The sequence below is a fragment of the Pristiophorus japonicus genome, chromosome 8 (assembly GCF_044704955.1).
Source record: "Pristiophorus japonicus isolate sPriJap1 chromosome 8, sPriJap1.hap1, whole genome shotgun sequence".
Classification (NCBI taxonomy): domain Eukaryota; kingdom Metazoa; phylum Chordata; class Chondrichthyes; family Pristiophoridae; genus Pristiophorus; species Pristiophorus japonicus.
The window spans coordinates 133,258,850-133,282,663 of record NC_091984.1 but is presented as its reverse complement, the minus strand read 5'-3'; the positions used below and the strand labels follow the sequence as shown (position 1 = coordinate 133,282,663).

Here is a 23,814-nt window from a genome sequence, read left to right as displayed (position 1 = left end):
GTATCACTGGACAGTAGAGATTGATTTTCCACATATCCCTGATCATGGGATTCTCGGGCTTGCTCTGGTACCTCCATTAACTGCCCTGGGTGAAATACTCATACTGACTGAGGATTGAGCTTGGTGACTTCCATGTCTGTACAAGGACTACACTAAAGCAAAAAATGCATTTACACAGGGGCAACGAACGAGCATGCATTTTATTCATTTATACGGAGCATATATTATTCAGGGCCTTATTTGAGTGAGAATTTTGGGGGGACTATTTTACACCTCATGCGAGCTTGGCTTAGTAGTATAACTCTTGCCTCTGAGTCAGAAGTTCCTGGGTTCAAGTCCCACTGTAGGACTTGAGTACCTTTATCTTTATCGGCATTTCAGTGTAGTACTGTTGGGTGAGGCATTAAACTGAGGCTCAAGGTAAAAGATCCCATGGTACTATTCAAAGAAGAGCAGGGGAGTTGTGGCCAACATTTACCCATCGACCAAAGCCACAAAAGAAATATGAATAGGAGTTGTTGGTTTGTGGGACCTAGCATGAGCATGTTGGCTGTCAGGTTAGTCTACATAACAGTGACTGCACTTCAAAAGTAGTTCATTGACTGTCAGGTGCTTTGGGATATCCTGTGGACATGAACAGTGCTGTATAAATGCAGTTTTTTTTTTTAAAGAGTGACTTTTTGTGCTCTCAAATAACAAAAGATTGTATTAATATCAGGAAGTCTTTCTGCCAAGTTTCTCCTCATCTCATCCGAAATTGTTGACTGCAGTGATTTAATATTGTGGTTTCACAAGTGCTGACTGCTTTTCCGTCTCATTCACATGGTCATTTGTGATGAGCAAACCACATAGTGAGCCCACATAGTCGAATGTGAGCTGAACTACTCATTCAGAGGCTGTATTCATCAACTGAGCCATCAGTCTAGCGCTGTTGTGTTGTGAATTCCGGAGCAAATGCTGTTTCCAAGCCATGTGGGAAAGGTGCTGCAATATACGCAAGATCTACACAGCAATGCGCAGAGTCCCCTCGTCTGACCTTGAACAAATAAGTGATTAATTATTCTCCTCAGCCCAGAAACGATTGCACTTTTTGTGCAGTACCTTTCTTGAATGAACTTTCATGCCCTCGTTAATAGACAGTCTGTGGGGAATGCCATGAGTGACAGTAAGTGACATGAAACCATTGGAGATCAAGCAACATTAGCATATTCAGTCAGTACATCTGTGGTCAAATCAGGCAAGGTTGTTAAATTAGCATACTGAACTTTCAGAAGATTGAGATTCTGTCACATTGCTCTGATTTCTAAAGTCTTAAAAAATTCTTCAAAAGTGTTTATATCTTAGACCAGATTTCAATAGAAAAGCACTTTAGTAACCTCCCAGCACTGTGACCCCCCCCCTTTGTACTTCCCAACAGCCCCATTATCCATTAGAATCTGATAACTATAGCAACAGCTCCTAAAGGTCTATGGAACAATCTGGTCTCCTCAGCTGCCAAAAGTAAATTGACACGCTGATATTGCGAACTATAGCCAATGGTGATTACAGTTTCTAAATGCCAAAGTGGTTTTTGGGGAGTACCTGTACTATCATTTAAAGAATGAGCATAACCATTGGCACTGCATTGCCCACCTTTGCCCCACCTCAGACCCTCCACTGCTGAAACTCTTATCCTCTAGTCTCCTCTAGCCTCGATTTCTTTGAAAAATAAGGAAATAACAGATTTGATTAATAATTACTTTGTGTCAGTCTTCACAGCAGAGGAAGAGGATAATATACTTGACATTCCAGGGAAAGTAGTAATGAATCACAAACTGGAATTTACTAAAGTTAAGATAAGCAAGAAAACAATATTAGAAAAAAATATCACAGGTGGTCCCTCGAGTCGAGGATGACTTGTTTCCACGCAAAAAAGGGATGCGTTCACAGGTGTTTCAATGTAGGACCTAATATTCCAGTTTCCGAACTACATATTGAAGGGTGGAAGATGCCTGTGTGGATTTTTTTAACGTGTGGTGGCCGTTGCACACCAGCTACCACACGGGCTTGACAGAGCTAAGTCTTAGTCCAGTGGCAAGGATTAACCAAGACGACTGGAGACCAGCTCTGCTGCAGGGACCTAGTGCGCACACAGATAGCAGTGTGGGCTGCCCCTGGGCCTCGTTTCTTTTGGGTCCCGAAGTCATGCCTCTCCTGGGCCCCACGATCACTCGCTGCTCCTGCGTCCTGACCTCGCCGCTCCTGCTGTACCTGCCCATGCTCCAATCAGCAACCTGGATCTTGGTGACGTCCAATCAAGGACCATCAGAAAGTCAAGTCGGGGCCTTCAAAGGAGCATACCACTTCAAGGTGCAGCGCGTACTGGAGAGCGACGGCTTTAACAAAACAGTCAAGTGTCAGCTGTGGTTCAGTTGGCATCACATTCGCCTCTGAGTCAGAAGGTTGTGGGTTCAAGTCCCACTCCAGGGATTTGAGCACATTAATCTAGGCTGAGACTCCAGTACAGGTGCTGAGGGAGTGCTGCATTGTCAGAGGTGCCGTCTTTCATAAGAGACGTTAAATAGATTCAGTAGGGAAAGAAGCAAAGCTGGAATTGGAAAGCAGAAAAGTAGCAAGTGAATTTTGATGACAGAAGAACAAGGGCTAGAAAATAGACAACAAGGAAGTTTGGCAGTGCTAAATGGTATATACTTCAATGCAAGTAGTATAGGGAATAAGGTAGATGAGCTGAGAGCACAGATAGATACTTGGGAGTATATTATAGCTATTACTGAGACATGAAAGAAGGGCAGGTATGGGTTTTTCAGATGGGATACAGAGGGGGGGGGGTCGCAGTATTGAGTAAAGAAACAATTAAAGCTGTGAGGAGGGATGATTTCAGAACATAAGAAATAGGAGCAGGAGTAGGCCATACGGCCCCTCGAGCCTGCTCCGCCATTCAACAAGATCATGGCTGATGTGATCTTCCCTGCCCGCTCCCCATAACCCTTCACCCCCTTATCATTCAAAAATCTGTCTATCTCCACCTTAAATGTATTCAATGACGCAGCCTCCACAGCTCTCTGGGGCAGAGAATTCCATACATTTACGACCCTCAGAGAAGAAATCCCTCCTCATCTTAGTTCTAACTGGGTGACTCCTTATTCTTAAACTATGCAAACTAGTTCTAGATTCCCCCACAAGTGGAAACATCCTCTCTACATCTACCTTGTCGAGCCCCCTCAGTATCGTATATGTTTCAATAAGATAACCTCTCATTCCTCTAAACTCCAGAGTATAGGCTCAACCTTTCTTCATAAGATAACCCCTTCATCTCAGGAATCAACCTAGTGAACCTTCTCTGAACTGCTTCCAATGCACGTATATCCCTCCTTAAATAAGGAGACCAAAACTGGAAGCAGTACTCTTGGTGTGGTCTCACTTGTACAATTGTAGCAGGACTTCTTTGCTTTTATATTCCATCCCCCTTGCAATAAAGAGCAACATTCTATTTCCCTTCCTGATTCGAAATTTTTAAAACCCAACAACGAACGACTAAAAAAATAATAGAGAGAAGATGGATTATGAGAGTAAACTAGCAAGAAATATAAAAAATATAGTAAGAGCTTCTACAGGTATATAAAAAGGAAGAGGGTAGCTAAAGTAAACATTGGTCCCTTAGAGGATGAGACTATGGAATTAATAATGTGGAACGGAAAAATGGCAAAGATTTTGAACAAATATTTTGTATTGTTCTTCACGGTGGAAGACAATAAAACATCCCAATAATAGATAATCAAGGGGCTATAGGGAGGGAGGGAGGGAGGGAACTTAAAACAATCACTATCACTAAAGAAAACGTACTCGGTAAAATAATGGAACTAAAGGTGGACAAGTCCCCTGGACCTGGTGGCTTCCATCCTAGGGTCTTAAAAGAAGTGGCTGAAGAGATTGGTTGCAATCTACCAATATTCCCTGGAATCTGGAGAAGTGGTTGCAATTTACCAAAATTCTTTGGCGTCTGGAGAGGTCCCAGCGGATTGGAAAACTGCAAATGTAACGCCCCTATTTAAAAAAAGGAGGGAGACAAACTATAGACCAGTTACCCTAACATCTGTTGTTGGGAAAATGCTTAAGGAAGCAGTAGCAGGACATTTGAAAAAACATAATGCAGTAAAAGCAGAGTCAGCATGGCTTTATGAAAGGGAAATCATGTTTGACAAATTTGCTGGAGTTCTTTGAGGATGTAATGAGCAGGGTGGATAAGGGGGAACCAGTGGATATGGTGTATTTGGATTTCCAGAGGGCGTTCGATAAGATGCCACATAAAAGGTCACTGCACAAGATAGGAGCTCACGGGGTTGGGGGTAATCTATTAGCATGAATAGAGGATTGGCTAACTAACAGAAAACAGAGAGTCAGGATAAATGGGTCATTTTCCAGTTGGCAAACGGTAACTAGTGGGGTGCCACAGGGATCGGTGCTGGGGCCTCAACTATCTACCATCTATATTAATGACTTGGATGAAGGGACCGAGTGTAATTTAGCCAGATTTGCAGATGAAACACAGATGGGTGGGAAAGCAAATTGTGAGGAGGACACACATAATCTGCAGAGGGATATAGACAGGCTAAGTGAGTGGGCAAACATTTGGCAGATGGAGTATAATGTGGGAAAGTGTGAGGTTATCCACTTTGGCAGAAAAAATGAAAAGGCAAATTATTGTTTAAATGGAGAGAGATTACAAAATGCTCCAGTACAGAGGGACCGAGGGGTCCTTGTGCATGAAAAAAGTTAGTGTGCTGGTAGAAAAAATAATGGCACCAGAGACTGACACATCCCCTGATGGTCTCCAACCCAGGGTTTTAAAGGAAGTAGGTGAGGAAATTGCAGATGCTTTAGCCATAATCTTCCAAAGCTCTTGATTCAGGAATTGTCCCTTTTTAGATTGGAAAATTGCAAATTTCACTCCTTTATTTAAGAAAGGTGAGAGAATGGTGAAAAGCTAGTAACATGGAGGTCTAAAGACATTTAGGGGTCCGTATACACATCACTAAAATGTAGAAGGCAGGTACAAAAAATAATGCAAAAAGCTAATGGAGGGCTAGAATATGAAGGGGAGGAAGTTTTGTTACAACTATACAAGGCCCCGGTGAGACCACATCTAGAGTCATGCAGAGTCTGGGCATTGCACCTAAGAAAGGATATATGGCCATGAAAAGAATGCAGTGCAGATTCAACAGAATGTTACCAGGCCTTCAAGGGCTAGATTATGAGGAGAGATTGTATTCCCTGGAATATAAAGGTTAAAGGGTGACTTGATGGTAATTTTTTTGATTTTGAAAGGAATTGATAGGATAAATAGAGAGAAACATTTTTCCGTTGGTGGTGAACATAACCTCAAAATCAGAGCTTGGCTATTCAGGAGGAAAGCTGGGAAAGACTTCTTCAGACAAGTGTGGTAGAAATGTGGAAAACTCTTCCACAAAAAGCAGTCAATGCTAGCTCAATTAATAATTGTGAATCTGAGATCGATAGATTTTTGCTAGCCAAGAGCATTAAGGGATATGAAGCCAAGGCGAGAGGATGGAGTTAGGATACAGATCAGCCATAATCTCATTGAATGGCGAAACAGGTTTGAGTGGCTGAACAGCCTACTCCTGTTTCTCTTCAAGGGCCTCTCGTTCTGCACCCTTCATAAACTCCCAACTCGTCCAAAGTGCAGCGGCCCACATCCCGTTCCACATCATGTCCTGCCTGCCATTCACCTAATTTCTCACTGCCCTAAATTGGCTCTCAGTGCCCCAACTGAGATTTAAAATGATCATCCTCATGTTCAAATCCCTCCATGGTCTCATCTCATCCTATCTCTGCAACCTCTTCCAGCCTTCCATACCCTCCCACATATTTTGGCTCTCTAACTCTGGCATTTTGTACTTTCCACCCACTCACTTCTTCAGCCCATCATTTTGACAGAGCCTTCAGACAGCCTTACTCTCTGGAATTCCCTTGCTCGACTAGTCTTTCCTCTTTTTAAAAAAATAAGTTTTTATTTGTCCCTTCTAATCTCTCCACCATTGCTTTGTGCCCATTCCCTTATCTAATCCTATTTCTTCTTGTCCCTGCCTCCACTCCGTAAAGTATGTTGGGACATTTTCTATACTAAAAGCACTATATAAATGCAAGTTGTTGTTTTCCTTGAATTGTTCCTGTGTTTCTTTGATACTCTTCCATGTTTTACCACATGTGAAAAGTGAACACAAACATTCGAAATTATTCTGATATTTCACTAGATAGTGAAGTTGAGCAGTGGTTCTGTCTGGTTTTGGGCCTGAGTTCTAAAGTCACTGGGGCAGCAATGATAACAATTACCTGTGACAGTGGGGGGGGTGGGGGTGGACAAGCAGTCATGCAGAGTTGGAGGAGTAAAGGGTGTAGATTGGGGTGTATGCCTAGGGAAGATCAGTCAGCTTGGGGAGATAGCTAGGGGCATGAGAAGACTGTGGAAAATTGCAATATAGGTGACCTGACCACATGTGGCCAATGGGTTAGCTCAAGGTTGAGCAGAACACCACAGTTGTGTCACCATCTGGTTCAGTGCGAGGACAGCCAGGGTGCTGGAGGCAGATGATTTGCCATTCGTCCGAGAGTGAAAGAATGGTAATCTTTAAAAAGGGCCTGGACAGTGACTTGGTAGTTTCAGCAAGTTGAACAGCATATCATAATAAGGGCGCACTGATTTTTGAGATCTTTAAAAATATATATATATTTGGCATGCTATTGAGGACACGCTTATTTTACATATACGATGTTAATATCCCATGTTAATAACTTGCTCCTTCAGTGCAGTGTAGGGAAAAAATGATGGATTTGGCCTTTTTTTGTAAATTGTATTTTCTGTCTTCAGCAATACCAGATTTGCCCAATACCAATGGTAGTGGAGGGCTGCAGTTCAAAGTTTTAATATAATAGCATGTGACCATTCATTTGAATTGTTTGTTGGTATTTATGTGGGAATCTATTTTGCTGACTCCAGCAATAATGCTTCATTTAAATCAGGACACTGGCACAGAGGGTGACTTCACCTCCGCTGTTAACGGAGCCACACGCTGCAACTCAAGTGGGCTCCTTTTGGCATATGTCAGAAAAGGAACTGAAGAGAGGAGGGGCGGAGTGAATCGTTTGTGCATTTTCCTACTCCTATTGAGGCTTTATGGTCTGTCTTTGAATTTTACTAAAAGGAGTAACCCAAAGTGAATCCCACTGAAACAGATTGAAGTATAGCAAGGATTCTGATTCAGCTTTTGTTTCCACTGCAAATGAGGTTTACATTTCTACCTGCAAAAATAATGCTTCAGTTAAAAACATCAAGTACACAACTGATTTCAGCTATCTTCCAAGTTTGTTGGAATCAGTTACACCTGCACTGAGTTTTGACTAAAAATTGCACAAGGCCTGAAGGCATTGTGCCTCAATGCGAGGAGTATTCGGAATAAGGTGGACGAATTAACTACGCAGATAGCAGTTAACGGTTATGATGTAATTGGCATCACGGAGACATGGCTCCAGGGTGACCAAGGCTGGGAACTCAACATCCAGGGTATTCAACATTTAGGAAGTATAGACAGAAAGGAAAAGGAGACGGGGTAGCATTGCTGGTTAAAGAGGAAATTAATGCAATAGTAAGAAAGGACATTAGCTTGGATGATGTGGAATTGGTATGGGTGGAGCTACGGAATACCAAAGGGCAGAAAACGCTAGTGGGAGTTGTGTACAGACCACCAACAGTAGTAGTGAGGTTGGAAACATCATCAAACAAGAAATTAGGGATGCGTGCAATAAAGGTACAGCAGTTATCATGGGCGACTTTAATCTACATATTGATTGGGCTAACCAAACTGGTAGCAATGCGGTGGAGGAGGATATCCTGGAGTGTATTAGGGATGGTTTTCTGGACCAATATGTCAAGGAACCAACTAGGGAGCTGGCCATCCTGGACTGGGTGATGTGTAATGAGAAGGGACTAATTAGCAATCTTGTTGAGCAAGGCCCCTTGGGGAAATGTGACCATAACATGGTGGAATTCTATATTGAGATGGAGAGTGACACAGTTAATTCAGAAACTAGAGTCCTGAACTTAAGGAAAGGTAACTTTGATGGTTTGAGGCGTGAATTGACTAGAATAGACTGGCAAATGATACTTAAAGGGTTGATGGTGGATAGGCAATGGCAAACATTTAAAGATCACATGGATGAATTTCAGCAATTGTACATGCCTGTCTGGAGTAAAAATAAAACGGGGAAGGTGGCTCAACCGTGGCTAACAAGGGAAATTAAGGATAGTGTTAAATTCAAGGAAGAGGCATATAAATTGGCCAGAAAAAGCAGTAAACCTGAGGACGGGGAGAAATTTAGCAGAGGTGGACAAAGGGTTTAATTAGGAGGGGGAAAATAGAGTATGAGAAGAAGCTTGCCGGGAACATAAGAACTGACTGCAAAAGCTTCTATAGATATGTGAAGAGAAAAAGATTAGTGAAGACAAACGTAGGTCCCTTGCAGTTGGATTCAGGTGAATTTATAATGGGGAACAAAGAAATGGCAAACTAATTGAACAAATACTTTGGTTCTGTCTTCACTAAGGAAGACACAAATAACCTTCCGGAAGTACTAGGGGACCGAGGGTCTAGTGAGAAGGAGGAACTGAAGGATATCCTTATTGGGCAGGAAATTGTGTTAGGGAAATTGATGGGATTGAAAGCCGATAAATTCCCGGGGCCTTCTCGTCTGCATCCCAGAGTACTTAAGGAAGTTGCCCTAGAAATAGCGGATGCATTGGTGATCATTTTCCAACAGTCTATCGACTCTGGATCAGTTCCTATGGACTGGAGGGTAGCTAAGGTAACACCACTTTTTAAAAAAGGAGGGAGAGAGAAAGCGGGTAATTATAGACCGGTTAGCCTAACATCAGTCATGGGTAAAATGTTGGAATCAATTATTAAGGATGAAATAGCAGCGCATTTGGAAAGCAGTGACAGGATCATGCTTGACAAATCTTCTGGAATTCTTTGAGGATATAACTAGTAGAGTAGACAAGGGAGAACCTGTGGATGTGGTGTATTTGGACTTTCAAAAGGCTTTTGACAAGGTCCCACACAAGGAGATTGGTGTGCAAAATCAGTGCACATGGTATTGGGGATAATATACTGACGTGGATAGAGAGCTGGTTGGCAGACCAGAAGCAGAGAGTTGGGATAAACGGGTCCTTTTCAGAATGGCAGTCAGTGACTAGTGGAGTGCCGCAGGGCTCAGTGCTGGGACCCCCCAGCTCTTTACAATATACATTAACAATTTAGATGAAGGAATTGAGTGTAATATCTCCAAATTTGCAGATGACACTAAACTGGGTGGCGTTGTGAGCTGTGAGGGGGACGCTAAGAAGCTGCTGGGTGACTTGGACAGGTTAGCTGAGTGGGCAAATGCATGGCAGATGCAGTATAATGTGAATAAATGTGAGGTTATCCACTTTCGGGGGCAAAAACGCGAAGATAGAATATTATCTAAATGGCGGCAGATTAGGAAAAGGGGAGGTGCAACGAGACCTGGGTGTCATGGTTCATCAGTCATTGAAAGTTGGCATACAGGTACAGCAGGCGGTGAAAAAGGCAAATGGTATGTTGGCCTTCATAGCTAGGGGATTTGAGTATAGGAGCAGGGAGGTCTTACTGCAGTTGTACAGGGCCTTAGTGAGGCCTCACCTGGAATATTATGTTCAGTTATGGTCTCCTAATCTGAGGAAGGGCGTACTTGCTATTGATGGAGTGCAGCGAAGGTTCAACAGACTGATTCCTGGGATGGCTGGACTGACATATGAGGAGAGATTAGATCAACTGGGCCTTTATACATTCAACTTTAGAAGGATGAGAGGGCATCTCATAGAAACATATAAGATTCTGACGGGACGGGATAGGTTAGATGCGGGTAGAATGTTCCCGATGTTGGGGAAGTCCAGAACCAGGGGACGCAGTCTTAGGATAAGGGGTAGCCCATTTAGGACTGAGATGAGGAGAAACTTCTTCACTCAGAGAGTTGTTAACCTGTGGAATTGCCTGCCGCAAAGAGTTGTTGATGCCAGTTCATTGGATATATTCAAGAGGGAGTTAGATATGGCCCTTGCGGCTAAGGGGATCAAGGGGTATGGAGAGAAAACAGGAAAGGGGTATTGAGAGAATGATCAGCCATGATCTTATTGAATGGTGGTGCAGGCTCGAAGGGCCGAATGGCCTACTCCTGCACCTATTTTCTCTGTTTCTGTGTTTCAAGATGCTGGATGGATGCTATTTTGTTCATTGAATTCAGGGATGTTGACTGATCAGTCAGCAACTGATAGAAGCAATAGGTCTGGGTTTAAATGACTTTTTGCAAGTAATAGTTGTATCATTCTGAACAGAGATGAACAAATACTGACTTCGCTTGGTAAGGACTTAAATCGCATCAAGAGCTGGTCAATCTGATATTTTTCCGTTGGATTCGGCTTCAGTTGCTGTGCCCTGGTTTGTCAGTCAGATTCATTATTTTCCTTCTGGCTCTGGGTTACAGCAGAGTGCAAATGTAATTCAAACTCCTAATCCTCTTATGGTTACTTGTCTGATTTATATAAAACAGTGTTGCCTTCGTGCATAGTGCATAATTTTTCATCATTCTTGTATATGCATGGAATTTCCGGGATTCACTACTCAGTGGTACACTGGAAGGCGTCATGCCTGCAGTAAACTGGTATTATTTTAAACTTCCTTCATTCTTGTACATGTCGGAACAGCCATGTTTCGCTTTTCTCCTTGCTCGAGCATAACCTGGCTGATTTTGTGTTGCAGGTTACATACACAGGAGGAAGTAAATGCTTTAGCTGTTCATCTGTGGCAGAGAGAGATAAGTGGATGGAGAACCTTCGGAGAACAGTGCAGCCTAACAAGGTAACTAAATTTAGGCACGAGCATAATAAACCAGCTGCATTGATCCAGTTTGTTGTCCCTTTAATTTGTAAAGGAACTTAATAACTGGGTTCTCAAATCTAGCTTGTTACAATTTGGATTTTAACCAAGCCAGTAGGAAGCACCGTTAAGATTATCACTTGTAAGAGCAAGTTAGCATCATATTGTCTTGCATTTACCTGGTTTTATTATGTGAGTGATTTTGACACTTTTCAAGTTATTCTGTTAATTTGATGAGGTACTGATTCAAGGGGTAGGATGTCCTCTGGTGAAGTGGTTCCCTTTTTATCTCACCCATAAAGTTTATCAAGAATATCTCATGCAGTGAGAAAAAAACCTGCCAATGGAGTGATCCACACTCCAGGAATCAAGGTTTGAAATCCACGAGTCAGATCAACTTGACATCGATTTTATTGACCAGCACCCGATAAATACAAGCAGGCTACACGTCGACACACTCATCAGTAGGAGACTTGTTGACAGTCAGCAGCTCACCAGTCGAGGATGTTCCTCAGTTCACCTGATAGACTATTTCATTACATATTTTTTGAAACACACCAACTTGTACAGATATTTGCCTGCAACTCTCACTCATCCTGGCTCAGCAGACTGATTTCGGCATGAAACTATGTGAGATGAAGGGTTCCATTGCCTATCTACAGTCGTCCTCAAGTCTGCTGAGTCATTCCACACCTATTATTTGTACTACACTTTACACTAACTGCTCTTGTTTTTTGTTTTATCTCTGTCTCCCTGATTCTAATTCTCTGTACCACTCTGCATGCAAACCCGTTGCTTCTTCACATTATATAGCTAACTATTCCAATCATGTTTTATGATTATGCCAAGGCTTTAGGCCCGTCATGGTACACTATCCGTCGAAACCTAACATCGCAAGGGGAGATTTCAGATTGGGTTGAGGTTTGGTCATACTCAGATTAATATTTAGGAATGGAACAGACACCGAGCTCTGCTGATTTAGTACAAGTTTGTTGCTTGTACTGAATCAGCAGAGCTTGGTGTCTGTTCCATTCCTAAATGCTAATCCAAAGCAGTGTCATTAAATAAATGTATTCTAGATGCATGCATATCAGCACTCGCTGTTTCATGACACTGGTGACCATACAGTGCACGAAAAGTACTGAAATAATGCTGACTCTTTTTCACTAATTCACTCTGAATTGTTACTCAAAATCTACTCTAAACATCATTGATTCATTGGTCAGTTTTATCCCATCGCCTGCGGCCAAGTGATCAGATATAGGTGATCTTACCTTATGGTTCATATTACGATTATGATGGGATAAGGCTGTGCAATCGAAGGTCACCCTGAAATATTAGTGGGGTGGGATGAGGGTGCGTTGGGCACTGATATTTATACCGTTCTGTCTACAAGCTGTGGTAGATTCACATAAAAAGTACATGCTGGTGCCACACTGACCTTTCTGAACAGAAGCAATAGATTGGGAGCACTCATTAATCTGTTCCTGGACTGCAATTTTGATAACTTCAATTAGCCATGTTATAAAGTACTGCTTATATTTGTCGTGATGTTAGAAGATGCAGAATGTAATTAAGTGTATGCTCGTAAGGCCTGAATAATCACATCAGTCTTGCTGATCTAATCTGCAGCTTTCCGCTCCTAACAGTAATGCTATTATTCACCTCTCAGCCTTATATAGTGCTGTTAGGACTCTGTCTTCTGTCTCCAAGGACTGTAGGACCTGGCAACGGTGGGTGTACTCTGATTTTGGCAGTGTTCGTATCTGTGGCTGATTCCTTGCTTTCATTTTTGTGCGCAATTCACCGTCACATTCTGTTCTTCTTCCAGGTCTTTTCATTGCTGCTTGCCGGCAAGTAAAATGCTGGTGTGCTCTTCAAATAAATATCAATATGATATATAGCTTGTATGGTGTTGTGGGACTGCATGAGGCAAACGCCAGCGGGGCTTTTTCAAAGCTGCAGCATATTACAGTGTACCTGCCTGTATGTACATGGCATCACTCTGTCCCCCACCCCGATCATACTGTCAGTCTTGTATGACCACGTGAGCAAACTGAATTGGCTCCCTCAGGGCTTACAGAGCCTGCAAGTCACTCCTGTGGCAACAGGTACAAGTTACCCACCCACTGCAATTAATTTTTCGTTCACTTTACCCTTTCAATAAACGGCATTAGCCATCTGCTTGGGAGAGCACCTGCTGTAAACTTTCCCCAAATCGGAATTTGTGTCAGTACTATCAATGGGGCTTGCTCAGCCTGGTCCAATTGCCTTCTGGTATTGATAATGTATTACTTGTGTGTGTGTATATATACACAGTACTGTTACACTCACATTCTTTCTGTGTTTTCCATCATTGTAGATTAATTACTGCAGTCTTACACCTGTAGTTTTTAATTTTTCTGGACTCTCATCTGCAGCTTTATCTGTTATCTTGAAGTGTATGTTAATTTATACATGGGCGCTTACATTACACAGCTCTTAAATTCTCTGAATGTTGAATAGGATGTTCTCTCATTGAATCTATTGATTGTTTGAAGCCAGGCTAAATTATTGATTTCACTTGGAGGCCATGCTAAGCACCTCAGCTCCTGTTCTAATGGCACACCCTTACACTCATAAATGTTCTTTTGCTATTCCTTCTATATCATTCCATTCCACCCCACCCCAAAAATATGATATTCATTCTAGTTTTAATCTTGAGCCTTTCAAAAGGATTCAGTTCCATCTACTATTGACATTGGTCGTAAAATTTCCATCTGACTTAGAAACCAAAGCAGTCCAATTAGTTATAATAACAGGCTGCCATGGCTCTCTCCGTGTTATACATCATCTAGGCTGCCTTATTCTCAATCAAGCATCATGTGAAGTCCCACTGAAGTTCTTTTCTGAGTGCAAAATCCTCTACCTACTTGTCAGACCATGTATCTACAGTGGCCAAGTGGGTCGGTGGTTAACCTGCTCTGATGATGATGCTGAGAAATGTGTGCAATCAGCCCAGGGTTGACACTCCCTCCAATTAACCCTCCTTCAGCTCTGTGCCAACCAGAGCACTGTTTCTGGGATTGTATCACAGCAGCAGTGCAGGGAATCGGATTTCATCTCACCATCCTGTGGAAGGTTGCTTTAACGCTCAACGTAAAGGTGTAGCAGCTTTACCTCCACACTTTATAAAGAAATCTATTATTATGTCCCATCACTAAGATTGGATTATTTAAAACAATCTGTACTCTTGTGGAAAACAATTAGTCATGAAATCATGCAAATCAGCAAAAAGTGTTTTTAAACCTACCACCCCACCGCTCTTGCAACTTCAAAACGTAATTATTGTAACTCCATTTCTTTGCAAAGCTTAATGGTCATTAGTGAGCGTGACCATTTGTCCATAAGCCCTTGATAGGATTTGAATTTTAATCTTCAAGGGGAGAGTTGATGATTAACTGGCCAGTTCTTCAGTTAAATCCTTGTTTAACGTGTTGAATGTTGTAAGCACTTGTGAAGAGAGGACGCTTTAATTCTTGAGTGTGATTGCTACCTTCAATAACCACTCCTCAAAATTCCGTATTAATACAAAGCTAAATTGATTTGTTAACCCAAGAAAAAAATGTGCAACATGCTGATAAACTTGACCATAACATTTTTCTGATGAATTGTTGTGGAGTGGTGGGTGGAAGTTGGCTCCTGTGAGGCCCCGCAGGTCAGTGTCTGATTCTAGCTCTATTGTCGAGGAGAGCCAGCAAGCAAGTGCCAGGCAGTCACTCATCGAAAAATAGGAGAAGTTGGAGGGCGAAGCATCTCGGGCTGGTGCCACACGCCCTGCTTCTCGACTCCTCCCATCTTCGCTCCCATAATCAGTTTTTTTTTTAAACGGTGAGGCTTTGGAGTAGGTTACCTGGGTGGATCTTTCACACACAAGAAAAATAAGTCAAAAAGTGAACTGACTAAGAAATAGTGATGCATGCACAGTTTTACATTCACAGGACAATTGTCGCCGTGCGGAAAATGTACTCCGTCTCTGGATTATTGAAGCGAAAGACTTGGCCCCTAAAAAAAGGTACTTTTGTGAACTGTGTCTCGATGACACACTATATGCACGAACTACCAGTAAAATGAAAGCAGATAACCTGTTCTGGGGTGAGCACTTTGAGTTTTACACTCTGCCGATGGTCAGGAACATCACGGTGCATATTTACAAGGATGTGGATAAGAAGAAAAAGAAAGATAAGAATAATTATGTGGGACTGGTTAATATTCCGATCACCAGCGTCACTGGACGGCAGTTTATAGAGAAATGGTACCCTGTCAGCACACCTAACCCCAACAAGGGCAAAGGTGGAGGCCCTTACATCCGCATCAAGTGCCGCTATCAGACAATTGCCATCCTTCCTATGGAACAGTACAAGGAGTTTGCAGAGTTTGTCACCAACAATTACACCATGTTGTGTTCTGTGCTGGAGCCGGTCATCAGTGTGAAGAACAAAGAGGAGATGGCGTGTGCACTCGTTCACATCCTGCAGAGCACTGGTCGAGCAAAGGTAGGCACAGAATGGCCACTGTGTTATAACCAGGGCCTCCTTCACATAATTTTTGTGTGGTAGCAAACTAAACCTATGACCACTGTGTCTGTTTGAAGTGTGAGAGCGGAAGGATATTGCCAAGCAGGTTGCCTTTCACATGAATGCGTGGATGAGGATCTCTCAAGTTTGGTGAATCTGGTATTTGCTCTGTGCAAATTTATCTTTAATTTGCTCTCGGGATGTGGTGACTCTGGCAAGACCGTATTTGTTGCCCATCCCTATTTGTCCGGAGGGCAATAAGATTCAATCACATAGTGTGCGACTGGAGTGGAGTGCAGACCAGAATGGGTAGGAAGGGCAGTATCCCCGCCGCCCCCCCCCCCCACCGCCTCCCCCTTCAGTGCTTCCCTGAGGGACGGTCGTAAAAATCTTACAACCTTCAGCAGCTTCATGGTTATTTTCAGGGGCCCAGGGGCAGAGCAGGTCTCCAGTGGTCTTGGATAACCTTTGCCACTGGACCAAGACCTAGCTCTGTCAAGCCCGTGTGGTGGCTGGTGTGCAACGGCCACCACACGTTAAAAAAATCCAAGCACAGGCATCTTCCACCCTTCATGTTGTAGTTCAGGACCTGGAATATTAGGTCCTTCATTGAAATACCTCCTTTTTTTGGCGTGGAAGCAAGTCATCCTCGTTTCGAGGGACTGCCTATGATGATGATGGGTTATTTTCAACTTCACAGCTTGCCATCATGGGATTTGAACTCATGAGTTCTAGGTTGCTTGTCCAGTATCATAACTGTAAGATTCCCATACCCACATTGTTGTGATCTTACTTTTATTGAGTTACAATTTAAAAAAATGATTGAGTTCATCAGCAAATTTAAATTCAGTGTAAAATCCTTCTGTGTTATTTGTAATGTGTTGTCAATGTTTATTCCAGTGGCTTTACTTTAAGTAGCTGAGTCCTTTAAAGGGATGTGGTGACTGTTTCAAGTCCATGCAGTAATGGACACTTTCAGTGCTCACCCTGTCTGAAAACTGACAGCTGAAACCCTGAGTCTGGATGTTAGAAACCATTTACTTTACTTGTATGTACCATGCATTCGTTCCTGTTTTTCTGAAGTAAATCTGTGATAAATTTTCAAATGGATGAATATTATTATTGGATTCAAATATGAAGTGCTGCAAAAATAAATGCATCTTAACTTCTCCCTCCATCCCCTCCCCTGTTTATTTGAGTAAATTCAGTGCCCAGGGTGGCACTAAGACATTCAGACCTTGGATTGGAAAATTATAGTTGTCCCTCCGTTATTTAAAAAGGGAGGGAGAAACCACATCATTTGTGGGACAGTTACTGGAATTTGTGGGACAGTTACTGGAATCTATCATCTGAGACATAGTGACTAAGCACTTAGACAAGAGAGTCTGTATGGATTGATAATGGTAGGTCATATCTGACTAATCTAGTTGGGTTTTTTGAAGAGGTGATTGGCATGGTGGATAGGGGAGTGTCTATGGATATTAGCTATGTGGACTTCCAGAAGGCATTTGATAAGGTTTTGCATAAGAGATTATTAGCAGAACTGAGAGAGCATGGAATTGGAGCTAACTTTGTGATGCAAGTCAGTAATTGGTTGGGAGGTAGGAGATTGGGAGTAGGGAAAAAGGGAACTCTCCCTGCTTAGTGGGATGTGGCATGTGGTGTTCTCTGGAGCTCTTACGGGGCATCAGATTTTCACAAGGAGAGGTCAAAGTTGGAGAAATAATATCTATTTTATCATTTTTTTCCCAATGTAGCTTTGAAGGACACATCCTAGCCGCCGGGTGAATGCTGGTCACTAGTTCCACAGCCTTTATCTTGAAAGGCGATATATGCTGGTTCATGCCTCCCAATCCCTTTGTCTATCAGCTTCACATTTCGCTTCCACTTGGTGCTGAGCCTGAAGCAACTCTACAGCCTGAGAAAGCCCAAAAGTGAAAGTTGATTGGAATTGGAACACAGGCCCTCTCAGGCCATGCTGCAGTAAATCATTTTCTGTACTGTCCAATCTCTTTCTTTGACTTAATTGTTTATTGAGGCAAATAATTAAATTCCCAGCTGTGGAAGATTTGTCCACTTTCACCGAAATGGAATCCACATCTGCACAAGTCCAGTTGTAACTTGGATTGAAGTGTAATATGAGGCACGGTAGTGTGGTTATCATGTTCCTGGACTAATAATCCAGAGGTCTGGACTAATTATCCGAAGAACGGGAGTTCAAATCCCACAATAGCAGTTTAAAAATTGGAATTCAGTTTAAAAATAACCTGTAAATTTAAAAAGAAATGGTATCAGTAAAGGTGACCATGAAGCTGTCTGATTGTTGCAAAAACCCACTGCTGTGTTAAGGGTAGGAAATCTGCCGTCCTTACCTAGTTTGGTCTATTGGGACTCCAGTCCCACACCAACGTGTTAACTGCCCTCTGAAGTAGCCCTGCAAGCCGCTCAGTTGCATGAAACCGATTAAGAGAAAAAAAGAAAGCACCGCACGGCAGCAGTGGTTCAAAAAGGCGGCCCACCACTACCTTCTCTGAGCAAGTGGGGATTGGCAGTAAATGCCAGCCTTGCAAGTGATGCCCAGATCACGAGAATGAATTTTTAAAAACCTATTTATAACGCAGAATTACGGTGTAAAACCCAGCGTCAGTGGCTAAGTGCACCACATGGTGTGGTACGGAGCTTACACAGACCAGGCGGATAAAGTAAAGGAAGAATTTGCACCGTTCACATTCTCAAGCAATCCCATAATGCATCAAAGCCAATGAAGTACTTTTGAACTATCGTGTCCAACATTCCTATAATTTTTTTGGGGTGCGTGGTCCCTTTAATTGGCTGCACGGTCCATTCAGTTTTTCGTGCATGTGTGATTATTTCCATTGAAATGCCGGTGAGGGGCCTGCATGAGATCTCCAGACCGCTGCAGCTTAGCGGGAACGTTGATAGTATTGTAATGTTGACAAATGCGGGAGCTAATTTGTGCAAAGCAAGGTCCCACACACTTGTGTCCGGGTTGGCCCTCCAGTGCAGTACTGAGGGAATGCCCCGTCACCAGAGTTTCCATCTTTTGGATGAGATGTTAAATTTCTGTCTTGGGCTGCTTGTTTCCATGATTGAAATAAATGACCAGATAACCTATTTTTGGTGATGTTGGTCGAGGGCTAAATGTTGACCAGGACACCAGGGAGAACTCCCGGGCTCTTCGAATAGTGTCATGGGATCTTTCACATCCATTTGAGAGTGCAGACTCGTCGGTGCTTAATTAGCTAATCTATTGCCAGTTGATCAGCTAATCTATTGCCTGCTTGGTTCAGTTGATGATACTCTTGTGTCCGAGTTGGCCCTCCTGTGCAGTACTGAGGGAATGCCCCTTCACCAGAGTTTCAATCCTTTGGATGAGATGTTAAATTTCTGTCTTGGGCTGCTTGTTTCCATGATTGAAATGAATGTTAACAATCCCATGGCAATATTCAAAGAAGAGCAGGGATTTGTTTTGATGTCTTGACCAATAATCCACTCCCAAAAAATGAGCAAAATATAAATACATGGCTGCTCCTTTTCATTGCTGGTTACATAACAGCAGTCACTACACGTTAATGGTAATTTATTGTGATAAGGTATGAGCCTACTATCACTATACTAGGGAGGGAAAACAAATCAACCAGTGATTGCTGACCTGTGACCTGAAGTTCACATGTTTAGACATTAGGCGAGCCCACCATAGTTGAATAATTAGCTGATAATTACTATTAAGGCTCAATGATGAAGAAAGAAAGACTTGCATTTATATAGCGCCTTTCTTGACCACCAGACGTCTCAAAGTGCTTTACAACCAATGAAGTACTTTTGGAGTGTAGTCACTGTTGTAATGTGGGAAATGCTGCAGCCAATTTGCGCACAGCAAGCTCCCACAAACAGCAATGTGATAATGACCAGATAATTTTTTTTTTGTTATGTTGATTGAGGGATAAACATTGGCCAGGACACCAGGGATAACTCCCCTGCTCTTCTTTGAGATAGCGCTTTGGGATCTTTTGCATCCCCTTGAGAGAACAGACAGGGCCTCTGTTTAACTTTTCATCCGAAAGAAGACACCTCTGATAGTGCGGCATTCCCTCAGCACTGCACTGGAGTGTCAGCCTAGATTGTTTGTGCTCAAGTCCCTTGAGTGGAACATGAACCCACAACCTTCTGACTCACAGGCGAGTGTGCCACCCACTGAGTCACAGCCAGAGGGGAGAGTAGGAAAAATGCCAACTGGTGCAACAGGTTTGCTCTTCTGAGGTTGCAGTTGAACCAGATTGTTGGGAAGGGAGAGTTTATATTTGGTATGCCTGAAGTGTTTCATTCTGATACAGGATGCCCAAATGAGAGAGACTTCAATTGCTCAGTATGGACATTCTCCACTTAGTTCAGAACAATTTTATTATTTTTTAGTAAAACAAGCTTTTAAAGCCATTCAAATAGTTATTTTGGAACCCCTTGCTGTTGAGCACAGTCTGACTTAGCTAAAATCATCAGAGTCAAGAGATCCTGCTGGCGCTGTTTAAATCAGGAATGAAATTCCCCATAACTTCAAAGACCAGTTGCAGCAGAATCATGTTATGAATGCTTGTTCCCAATGGACCACCTTTACCAGTGGTACCCATAAAATACAGTGATTGAAAGTGATTCCTGGCACAGAAATCCCGTGTAATTTCTCCTCCACTCCCCTTTTTAGAATGGTTTATTGTTTAATTTGTAACTTGGGTTAGATGCTGCAGAGTTTGAGATTTGTGACTCTTGCTAGGTTTTAAATCTCTCCTCTTTCTCTCTCCCCATGGGAAAAGAACAGACTAATTATTAACAATTGTTGCTGCTTCTGTCTGCAGGAGAAAATTCTTGTTAAAACCCAGAAGATAAAGAACCTTTACGAGAATAAGGTCACAGCTACTGTGTTCATCATTAAGTGGAATGAGTAATTACAATGGAAACTCTATTGCAGCTGTGTTTCAGAGCCTAGCCCCAGGTCAGGCAGCTGTCAGGCAATAGTGATGGACCGTGTGCACTCAGACTATATCTCGAGTCTTTGGTAACCGTTGTCAGCGAGAGCAACGATGGCTCAGTGGGTACATGCATATCCTGTGTGATACTGAATCCAGATACCTGAGCACATAATCTAGGCCGACACTCCAGTGCCGTACTGAGGGAGTACTGTACTGTCAGAGGTGCCGTCTTCCAGATGAGATGTTAAATTGAGGCCCCGTCTACTCTCTCAGGTGGATGTAAAAGATACCATGGCACGATTTAAACGAGACGGGGAATTCTCCCCGGTGTCCCGGCCAATTTTTATCCCTCAACCAACATCGCTAACACAGATTATCTGGTCATTTTAAGAAACAACAGAGGTGCCATTACAATACTAATGTATTCTATAGGCCACTAACTAGTAGGAAAGAAATAGAGAAGTAAACTTGCAGGGAATTTACAGAGAGGTGCAAGAACTATACAGTAGTGATAATGGGGACTTCAACTATCCTAACATAGACTGGGATAGTAATAGTGTGAAGGACAGAGAGGGGGAAGAATTTCTGAAGTGTGTTCAAGAGAACTTTCTTGATCAGTACCTTTCTGGCTCAACAAGGAAGGAGGTATTACTGGATCTGGTTCTGGGGAATGAGGTTGGTCAAGCAGAGCAAGTGTCAGTTGGGGAACATTTACCGAACAGCGATGATAGTATCACAAGGTTTAGATTAGCTATGGAAAAGGATGGGTGCTATCTAGAGTAAAAGTACTTAATGACAACAACAACAACTTGTACTTATATAGCGCCTTTAATATAGTAAAATGTTCCAAGGCGATTCACATGAGTATTATTAGACAAGAAATTTGATACCAAGCCATATAAGGAGAAATTAGGGCTGGCTTGGTCAAAGAGGTAGGTTTTAAGGAGCTTCTTAAAGGAGGAAAGAGAGGTGGAGAGGTGGAGAGGTTTAGGCAGGGAGTTCCAAAGCTTGGGGCCGAGGCAACAGAAGACATGGCCACCGATGGTTGAGCGATTATAATCAGGGATGCTCAGGAGGGCAGAATTAGAGGAGTGCACATACCTCAGGGGGGTTGTGGGGCTGGAGGAGGTGAGAGAGTTAGGGAGGGGCGAGACCATGGAGTGATTTGGAAAAAAAGGATGAGAATTTTGCAATCGAGGCGTTGCTTAACGGGGAGCCAATGCAGGTCAGCGAGCACAAGGGCGATGGGTGAGCGGGACTTGGTGGCTGTTCGTTTTGGATGACCTCAAGTTTATGTAGGGTAGAATGTGGGAGGTCAGAGCCAGGAGTGTGTTCGAATAGTCAAATCTAGAGGTAACAAAGGCATGGATGAGGGTTTCAACAGCGGATGAGCAGAGGCAAAGGTGAAGACAGGGGATGTTACGGAGGTGGAAATAGGCAGTCTTAGTTATGCCGAGGATATGTGGTCGGAAGTTCATTTACGGTTAAATATGACACCAAGGTTGCGAACAGTGTGGTTCAGCCTCAGACAGATGTTAGGGAGAGGGATGGAGTCAGTGGCTAGGGAATGGAGTTTGTGGCAGGAACCAAAAACAATGGAAGAAGGCCAATTTCAGTGGGTTGAGAATGGATCTGGCCTGGGTAAATTGGAATCCAAGATTGGCAGGCAAAACTATAATCAAACAATAGGCTGCCTTTAAAGTACAGAGATGATGATTTGGTTACAATCAAGGTACATTTCCACGTGGGGGAAAGGTAGGGCAACCAAAGCTAGAGCTCCCTGGATGACGAACGAGATGAGAGCGTAAGATGAAGCAGAAAATGTGGGAGTGTGACAGATGTCGGGTTAAGAATGCGTGAGAACCAGGCTGAATATAGAAAGTTCAGAGGGGAAGTGAAAAAGGAAATAAGAGAGAGTATGTGAACAGGTTGGCAGCTAACATAAAAGGGAATCCAAAAGTATTCCATAGGCATATAAATAATAAACGGGTAGTAAGAGGAGGGGTGGGGCTAATTAGGGCATGGCTGAGGTACAAAATGAGTATTTTACATCTGTCTTCACCAAGGAAGAAGATGCTGCCAAAGTCATAGTGAAAGAAGAGCTAGTTGAGATACTGGATACTGGATGGGATAAAAATTGTTCAGGAGGAGGTACTAGAAAGGCTGGTTGTACTTAAAGTAGATAAGTCAGCAGGACCAGATAGGATGCACCCTAGGATACTGAGGGAAGTAAAATTGCAGAGGTACTGGCCATAATCTTCCAATCCTCCTTGGATATGGGGGTGGTGCCAGAGGACTAGAGAATTGCAAATATCACACCCTTGTTCAAAAAAGGATGCAAGGACAAACCAGCAACTACAGGCCAGTCAGTTTAACCTCGGTAATGGGGAAGCTTTTAGAAACAATAATCCAGAACGAATATTAACAGTCGCTTAGACAATTGTGGATTAATTAGGGAAATCCAGCATGGATTTGTTAAAGGCAAATTGTGTTCAACTAACTTGATTGAGTTTTTTGATGAGGCAACAGAGGGTTGATGAGGGAAATGCGGTTGATGTGGTGTACATGGATTTCCAAAAGGTGTTTGATAAAGTGCCACATAATGGGCTTGCAGCAAAGTTAAAGCCCATGGAATAAAAGGGATTATTGCAGCATGGATATGAAATTGGCTCAGTGACATGAAAAACAGTTGTGGTTGTTTTTCGGACTGGAGCAAGGTATACAGTGATGTTCCCCAGGGGTCAGTACTAGGATCATTGCTTTTCTTGAGATATTAATGACTTGGGGCCCGAAATCGGTGAAGTCCAAAGGACCGCCGAGAGACCGGGCGGTAACTTTGCCAGGAAGATTCCAATAAAAGAGGTGGCAGTACCGCCCGGCGGCAAAATAACGGCTTACGCCATCAATCTGGGCGGCTGTGGGCGGGAGCTCTTATTCTCGGCGGCAAAGGCTCTTGCTGCCCAAGTGCCGCCGAGGATGGAGTCAGGCCCAGGGAGAGTGGAAGACCTGAAAATAAAAATCATTACAAAGAAAAAAAACCATCAGAACACCTTCAGGGGACCCCATCCAAGTAAGTCGCTGTAATAAATTTTTAAAAGATATTCATTAACCTTTTATTGCAGGTCTTTGTACTTGCCATCGGGGTTAGACCTGCCTCCACATAGCGGTCCTTCCCCCTGCTGGCGCTGACTCCCGCCCGCACCAACCTGGCAGCTCAGCAGGCGGGAGGTCACTTACACTGCTTGACCGTCAACAGTAGTCAGCGGGCGGTTCCCAGCGGTACTCCCCTCCTGTCCACTCCAGCCCAAG

The 23,814-nt window shown here is 43.1% G+C and overlaps 1 protein-coding gene across 3 annotated transcripts in view; it reads left to right on the top strand.

Annotated features, from left to right (window-relative positions):
- The window catches only part of rasal2 (RAS protein activator like 2), a 449,735-nt gene that overhangs the window by 391,211 nt on the left and 34,710 nt on the right, over positions 1–23,814 (top strand). For all 3 annotated transcript variants that reach the window (XM_070887403.1, XM_070887404.1, XM_070887402.1), the window contains 2 exons: positions 10,851–10,949; positions 14,948–15,502. In XM_070887403.1, the coding sequence (XP_070743504.1) occupies positions 10,851–10,949; positions 14,948–15,502 (654 nt within the window). The remainder of the gene's footprint in view (positions 1–10,850; positions 10,950–14,947; positions 15,503–23,814) is intronic.